The sequence below is a fragment of the Pyxicephalus adspersus genome, chromosome 5 (genome assembly GCF_032062135.1).
Source record: "Pyxicephalus adspersus chromosome 5, UCB_Pads_2.0, whole genome shotgun sequence".
NCBI lineage: Eukaryota > Metazoa > Chordata > Amphibia > Anura > Pyxicephalidae > Pyxicephalus > Pyxicephalus adspersus.
In genome coordinates this window covers 4,241,515-4,249,884 of record NC_092862.1, presented here as the reverse complement: position 1 = coordinate 4,249,884, position 8,370 = coordinate 4,241,515, and the positions used below count along the sequence as shown (strand labels likewise).

The following is an 8,370-nucleotide window of genomic DNA, read 5'->3' as shown; positions in this document are numbered from 1 at the left end:
GCTGAAGAATCAGACTTTAATGGAGCAACTTCTGTTGTCCCCTGCGGTATGGTTCAGCCAACTGAGTGGGTTGTGATCAGTGATAACTGTGAAGCTCCTGTTCCTCTTGTATAGCCGGAGCACTGGGAAGCACTTTTTTCAAAGTCTGGAAGGCTTCCTCACACTGCGACATGCATTCTACTGTTCTGGGCCTTCTCTTCTGGGTTAGGTCAGTCAGGGGCTTGGCCAGGGTGCTATAGGGGAGTACAAATTTTCTGTAAAAGCCGGCAGTCCATAAGAATGACATGACCTGTTTCTTAGTTTTGGGGTAGGCCAGGCTAATATTGCCATAACCTGGCTCCAGTCTCAGGGTGCCCCTTCCTACCCGATGCTCTAGGTACTGGAATTCAATCATGCCAATCTGACATTGGATGGATTTCATGGTCAGATTGGCTGATGCCAGCTTGTCCAGTACCTGTGACAGAATATGAAAGTGTTCTTCCCAGGTGTTACTGAACACTGCAATATCATCCAGGTAGGCAACAAATTCACCAAAACCTTCCAGTAGGTCATTTACGACTCACTGGAAGGTGGCTGGTGCATTCTTCATCCCAAAAGGCAATACTGTAAACTCGAATAATACAAATGGGGTGATGAAGGTGGATTTTTCCAGAGCTTCCCCGCTAGAGGGATTTGTCAGTACCTTAAATCTATAAATGTTAGATAATGGGCACCGGCCAGCTTATCCAACAGCTCATCAATTCTGGGCATAGGGTAGGCGTCAGAAGAGGTGATGGCATTTAGTTTTCTCTAGTCCACACAGTACCTGGTGGTTTGATCCCTTTTGGGAACCAAAACTACGGGTGATGCCCATGCACTGTGGGACTTCTGGATGACCACTACCTGCATTATTTCCTTCCGCATGGCAGTTCCATTCATCTACCAGTATCTCCCGCAGGTCCATTCAGATACCAGTAACTCCTGCAGGTCCATTCACCTGCCAGTATCTCCTGCAGGTGCATTCACCTCCCAGTATCTCCCGCAAATCCATTCACCTCCCAGTAACTCCCCCAGGTCAATTAACCTACCAGTATCTCTTGCAAGTACATTCACCTACGGGTATCTCCTCCAGGTACATTCACTACCAATATCTCCTTTTTAGGGAAATTTCCAAATTGTATTCTCTTTTTCGCACATGATTTTTTCGTCACCTGTTATTGGACAAAAGCACATTTTCAGAACCATCTATACCTGCTGAAAGACCATCCTTAAGCTGAACCCCTGAATATCCTTAACATAATATTTACTCAATCCACAGCACAAAGATGACCATTTCAGTGCAGTGTTGCAGGGGGCCAAAGCCTCAACTGTAATGTTGCACTGTAAAACTTAAAGCATACCTAAACTCAGAACTTTCACTTTACACTACAACAACGTAGGCAAACTGAACAAGGGGTCCGAACCTCATTTTGTGCAAGCGGCACATTTTTACACACAGAACCATAAGACGTTTTCCCATATGGCCTGGTTCTTTCCAGCAGGTGAATCAAATTTTGATTTCTAGTACTTAACATAGAGAGACATTGTCATTGCTAGCATTGCACACGCACTAGAAGGTAATAAGGCAGAATGCAATTTGAATTTATTGCTAGAAATATTTTCAGGTTTCACCACCCTCAAGGGGAAAATTTGAAAAGCAAACAACCCTACAAATACACATCTAAGGCTGGGAGAGCTTAAAAGACTGCAGTACTCTGTACAGGTAAGTTCCTTTAAATTATATAACACCTGTAGGTGTACAAAGGGGATAGGGGGTACATGGGGTGCACATTGAGCACATAATCACCCCAGTATGGTAACAAAAAAAGTGTCTGAGCCTACATTTTTAAAATGATTCTAAAGGAAAATTAATGAAGAGAGAGAAGAAATAAATTCTGGGGACAAATGTAAAATTTCGAAAATAACATTACTATCTGAACCAGGAACAATGGTCACCAGAATAAATAGGCAAATTGCCCCAGAGGGGGGAACAGACATCAATAATAATGCATTTTATATAGAGGAGGGTACATATATATATATGCATGTATTTCTCTACCCAAAAAGGGACAATTGAGGGGGAAAAGGGACAAGGGGACTCTTCTAAAAGATGGACAGCATCTCCATATTAGAGCTGGATGGTTTCTCCTCTGAGGTTTGCTCTGTATTTGTTCTGTAGACTATTCTCTCTACAAAATATATCAATGAATGATCAGGTCACTCAGCAGTGGCATCTTCCCACTTTCCAGTATACCCAGGTAATATGTTGGCATGGTTGGAGTTAATATTATCAGCAAATGAAACTCCATTCCATGTATTGAAATCTCTTTTGTTTAGTAATATTATTATTACACAGTATTTATATAGCGCCAACATATTATGCAGCACTTTACAAGGTCTATAGTCAAATCAATATTCTGAGCTCTTGTTTAATGGTGCCACGGTCATATTATTACAAGATTTGTCCAGTCACACATTGGGACTCCGCAAGGCACTACGTCCACTGAAATTTTCAAGCAACATGGAATCAAATATCGCTGGGGTTTTCCCTTCCACCTGGTGTCGAATAAAGATGATGTATCTGCAGTCTTCTGGAACCCATCAGATCTACCTGCATTACTTGCTACTTTTGCTTTGCTACAAGTGACACTACCCGACTGGCCAAAGAGCCTTGGCTTGGCCTGTTTATCATGGAGATTGCCACGGAAAACGTAAGTAGAAAGATTCGTTTCTTGCAACAGGAAGTTTAGACCAAATCTTTTAACCACTCTTTAAAACACTTTCTTTTTTTTTTGGTCTTGAAATTGACTTACAAATCTTTGATTGGTTCATAATCTGAAATCCCCTCTACTTTAATATAAATCACCAGAGCCTTAGTTGATAAGAATATTAGTCTAATATTTTGTACTGTTTTGGCTGGGGATTGGAGGCTCCTGCTCAAGCTTCACCATAGTAGTCTTCACACTAGGGTCCTCACTCAGAAAGTGAGGAGTATTTGGTTAATTAACCAGTATCCTCTTAGAACCCACAAAGACTAATGTCGTTCTTGGAATTCCTTGAAACTGATTTTTTTTTTCCGGGAAAGACATCAGTTGACTTTAATTTTCCCTCCCCAGAATCCCTTTAGTAATTCAACTATTCTTTTACCCCCCCCAGTCCTTTCCTAGTTGTTACATACCCCACATTCAGTTAATAAGTAAAGGGAGGTTAGTAGTAAGTATAGGTAGGTAATAAGTAAAGTAATAAGTACAATGGATAGAATAAAATAATCGCTTTAAACACAAAAGGTTTGAACATTCCGGAGAAAAGATCAGCTCTCTTAATGGAGCTTCATAAATACAGAGTCCACATTGCATATTTACAAGATTTTCATTTCAAACAAGATAAATTGCCTAAACTAGGAAATCTAAAATTTCCTATCAGTTACCATAGTTGTTCTGAAAATTCTAGCCGATACACGGCTCAAGTCAAGTTTATATCTCATGTCCTAGAGATACTAGAAACTTTTAGAGAAGGTTTGGTGATTCTTGGAGGAGACTTCAATTTTGTTCCAGATCCTTACTTGGATGTTAAAAGTCAGTCAGCTCAGGTTACTTTGGGTAGAAGCCGTCCATTACGTACTCTCCAACACCACTAAATGGTGGATGTATGGAGAATTTTACCGTATTTTTCGCCGTATTTGGAATATAAGACGCACCCAATTTTAAAGGAGGAAAATCTAGAAAAAAAGATTCTGAAAGATTACTCCCCTTCTGATCACTCATGTGCCATTCATACCAGTATTCCCCTTCTGATCACTCATGTGCCATTACCGAAGTAGAGTTCTTGTCAGCGATAAAAAGTACCCCCTCAGGGAAATCACCTGGGCCAGACGGTTTTACCCTATCCTATTACAAAACCTTTGGAGATCTACTGGTCCCTCATTTTTTGAAAGCATTCAATTCATTAACACACGGGGGATCATTGTCTTCAGATTCCCGTAGAGCATATATATCAGGCATCCCCAAAGATGGAAGATAGCTCTTCCTGTTAGGACTATAGGTCAATATCCTTACTAAATCAGGATCTCAAACTTTTCACTAAGATACTAGCTACTAGAATCCAAACAATTATATACAAAATTGTAAACCCAGATCAGGTGGGTTTTGTCCCCTCTAGAAGGACAAGAGACAATACCTTCAGAATCCTAGAATGGGTTTATGCATGCAAAAATACCTGGAAAATCGGCATGCTGTTTCTTGACTGACGCAAATCTTTAGTGAAATACCTGGTGATGGCAGCTAAAACCTGCATCCCCAGAATGTGGAAGAAAACTGAACCTCCCACATTAGCTATGTGGGCACGTAAAGTGCAAGAGATTCAGACAATGGAAGATCTGACTGCAGGTATTTATAATAGAACAGAATAGTATTTAGACACATGGGCTCCCTGGATCTCCATCCAGGAAATGGTAGACTATAAGAATTTAATTGATTACCAAGCAATGTAATAGTTCAAGCTTAACAGTAGTACTTTAATAGGTACATTGAATTTTGGGATGATTTATATTACTAGAGTTCTCCGGATAACTATTGTCTTTATTTTAACAAAGATAAAAGTATATTGCTACCTCTTTTTATTATGCTTTGTATTTGATTTTGTTTTTTGTTATTGTTGTAAAATACATTAAAAAAAAATAGAAAAATAAAGTGTTATAAAAAAAAAAAAATCATAACCTGTCCCTCAAGGAGCTGACAACCTAATGTCCCTACCATAGTCATACTGTATGTCATTAATGTAGTCTAATGACAATTTCTTTGGGGAAAGCAAACTAACATATGCACATGTTTTTGGAATGTGGGAGGAAACACACACAAATACAGGGAGAATCTGCAAACTCCATGCAGATAGTGTCCTGGCTGAGATTTGAACCTGGGACCTAATGCTGCAAAGGCCAGAGTTCTAACCACTGAGCCAACCAATTGCAAATAAAGAATAGTATTAAAAATGTAATGATGGTCAGTAATGTACTGGTGTAAATAGAAGAACAGAAAGGGTCATCAGTTACAAATACTATAAATCTATCAGCACATGGGCCGGAAAGATATATGCAGAGCAGACAGTTGCATTAGTGGACAAAATAGGCTGATTAATGGTTTTTCAAAAATCAGGGGTGTAACTATGTGGGATGAACCCTATAAATATTAAGGGAACCCCCTACTACCTAATAATAAGTATTTCATTTCAAATTTGTTTTCTAACCAAATTCATAGATATTTCCAAACTAAATATACAATGAAGTTATCCAAAGAATAGACCTTCCTCCTATAGGGCAGTGAAGTGACGTTCATACGTTTCAAAAAAGAACTTAAATATTGTTCTATTGGTGCGCTTGATTGTTTGAATACAGTAGTTTCAGTGGTTTTTACTGCACGATCTTTTTCACTAACCTATTATTATTATTATTATTATTATTATTTCAAATGACAGAAGAAGCCGGGTAGGCAAGTTTGAAAAAATGGGTTTTGAGTGCTCTTTTAAATGAGCAGAAAGTAGGAGCAAGCCAAATAGGACGAGGAAGACCATTCCAGAGAGTTGGAGCTATTGATTGGCTCATTATAACTGACTTGCTGCATTGTTTTATGGTTTTTATATAGTAATAATTTTACTCTGTGTCTTCAATTGGCTTATCCAGGATGAAGGCTTTGGTAGGTTTCCTTTTGCTGATATCCCTAGGTTTGGCTTGGTGCTGCAGCCCTAAATCTGGAGGTAAGAATAAGTAATGTACAATACCGTAAAAAGTAAATATTTCTATGGTGAACTAGATGAGGAAGGTCTGAATTTTTTTAAATAAAAGGAAAAGAGGGATTTTCTGATTGGCTTAAGTTATTTGTATTTAAATAATTACAATGCCCGAGGGACTATTCTGTCATTGAAAAAGGAAATACAATGACAGCAAATACAGCAGCATACATCACTGGATCTTGCACCTGGTCAGTGCAAGATTGGGTCATGTGGGCAAAAAAAGGAAGAAGACCGAAGAGGATTGTGGCACTCGGTGCTTCTTCTGTGCTGGGACAAAGCAAGAAACCCGAACAACACAGCTACAGGGGGGATCGACAGAATATTATTATTATTATACAGCGCCATCATATTACACAGCACTGTACAAAGTCGTGTCACTAACTGTCCCTCAAAGGAGCTCACAATCTAATGTCCCTACTATAGTCATATGTCATTAATGTAGTCTAATGTCAATTTTAGGGGGAAGCCAACTTACCCAACTGCATGTTTTTGGGATGTGGGAGAAAACCAGAGTACCCGGCGGAAACCCACGCAGACATGGGGAGAACCTGCAAACTCCATACAGATAGGGTCCTGGCTGGGATTTGAACTTTGGACCTAGCACTGTAAAGGCTGGAGTGCTAACACCTGAGCCACCGTGCTACCCAAAGCTTCTGCACAGATCTATCACAGTCTTGAAGAAAATTAGTAAGCTAGGCCCATTATGTGTCGCCTAGGTTTTGAAAGCAATGGTAATGAGACCAAGAAAAAGAAGTATTCAGCTGCAGGTCACAGTATACCACAAATATTGCCTAATAACACAGCAGGCCTGATATACTGATATAGCATTAAAGTTCACAGTTGATTTCTTTAAGAAGCCATCTTTACAACAATCATTATTATTAATATTAATATTAAACAGGATTTAAATAGCGCCAACGTATTACACAGTGCTGTACATTAAATAGGGGTAGCAAATGACTGACTAATACAGACAGTGATACAGGAGGAGAGAAGCTTACAATCTAGTAACATGCATTGTTTCTTCTACTTTAGATCTCAATATTGCACCAAATGGGATAACGTCTGAGAGTTCAAATTATGTTGCCATTAAGGATTTGGCTAACAGGGCCATTGATGGTTCAACAGATCTAGACTGGCACAATGGCTCCTGTACCCACACACGAGGGGACCTGGAACCCTGGTGGAAGCTGGACATGAAACGGAGATACAATGTGAACATCGTTGTCGTCTCTGGCAGGACGGACTGCTGTTTGGAAAGGCTGAAGGGTGCTGAGATCCGAATTGGAGATTCTCCGGACAATAACAACCCAGTGTGAGTATCTCAAGGTCAGGACACTATGTTGTACTGGGGGTGCTGGGGCCCAAGTGAGAATAATGGGCCCACCTTCAAGAGAATGCATTGTGGTGAATAAAGGGTATGACTTAACAGTGAGACAAGTTGGTTTTGCCAAAGTCACTCTTGCAGAGTTCATGAACATTTTTTGTGCTTTATTAGGACACATAGCAGTGTCCCCACCAAGTGATTGAGTGATTACCAAAAATACCAGACTCAAGCTACTATAAAGCCACTTCTGATTTTCATGTATCATTGTGCTGATCCTTGTTTGTCTTCCACAGGTGTGGTACGATCTTGGATGTTTCTGGCCCCACCACAACCTTCTGCTGTAATGGGATGAGGGGTCGATACCTAAGCATAGTGATCCCAGGGCGCACTGAATACCTCAGCTTGTGCGACGTGAAGGTCTATGTTGATCCCACTGACCCCGTGACTTACCTCTGTTGGTAAACATCCCAAATGGATGGTCTCATTGTGACTTTAATCAGAAAACTTGATGTCATTACAGAAAACATCCTCAAAATTGTAACAAATCTATGATTTACATACACTGGCTGTAGGAGGACATTTTATGCTGCACACCTTGTACACACAAGCACCAGTTGTCCTATTAAAGACAGCGGAAAAATGATTACATTTAAAAGTAATAAAACAATGAAATGATTTCAGGTTTGCTGAATCACACAGCTTCACTGATAAAAGTGTATCCTCTCCAGCCTGGGAGAGCTTTAATAAATCAGGTCCAATACCAGTGACAGCTGTAGTAGCGTAGAAACTTGTCTCCTAGAACTGCATGAGATTGAGCCTTTAGCTGCTGGTAGGTTTATTTAAAAAAAGTGCGTTATGTTACTTCTTCTCATACATCTATACCCATTATTATGAAGGAAATAGAGAAGTTCACAATGCTAAGTAATTTCACAGTCAACTATGACAAGAGGGAAGCTTTGAATATATCTGTACCATCTGCTTAAGTATCTGTGCTAAAAAATAATTTTTCTTTCTGATGGCAATCTAAAGCCATTAAATATTTAGAAGTTCATATTCCTGCTAATTTGTTAGATTTTGCAGAACTTAATTTTAAGCCTCTCTTACGAAATGTGGAATCTGCTTTATGCCCCACCACAATTTACACCTTTCCTGGCTAGGGAGGGCGATTGTCATCAAAATGGATATTCTACAGAAAGTTTTGTACTTTCTATGTTTTGCATCCCCGACACCTAGTTTTTTTT

The 8,370-nt window shown here is 39.6% G+C and overlaps 1 protein-coding gene across 1 annotated transcript; it reads left to right on the top strand.

Moving 5' to 3' along the window:
- Positions 1 to 4,318: 4,318 nt before the first annotated feature.
- LOC140331879 (pentraxin fusion protein-like) lies at positions 4,319 to 7,591 on the top strand. Its single transcript, XM_072413213.1, has 3 exons — positions 4,319 to 4,403; positions 6,838 to 7,117; positions 7,423 to 7,591. The coding sequence occupies exons 1-3, from the start codon at positions 4,319 to 4,321 to the stop codon at positions 7,589 to 7,591; spliced, it is 534 nt and encodes a 177-aa protein (XP_072269314.1).
- The last annotated feature ends 779 nt before the right edge of the window (positions 7,592 to 8,370 follow it).

Coding starts and splice junctions, on each gene's coding strand:
- LOC140331879 (XM_072413213.1), top strand. CDS start 4,319: ATGTGGAAGAAAACTGAACCTCCCACATTAGCTATGTGGGCACGTAAA. Junction 4,404..6,837: donor AATGGAAGATCTGACTGCAG/GTATTTATAATA, acceptor CTTCTACTTTAG/ATCTCAATATTGCACCAAAT. Junction 7,118..7,422: donor CCGGACAATAACAACCCAGT/GTGAGTATCTCA, acceptor TGTCTTCCACAG/GTGTGGTACGATCTTGGATG.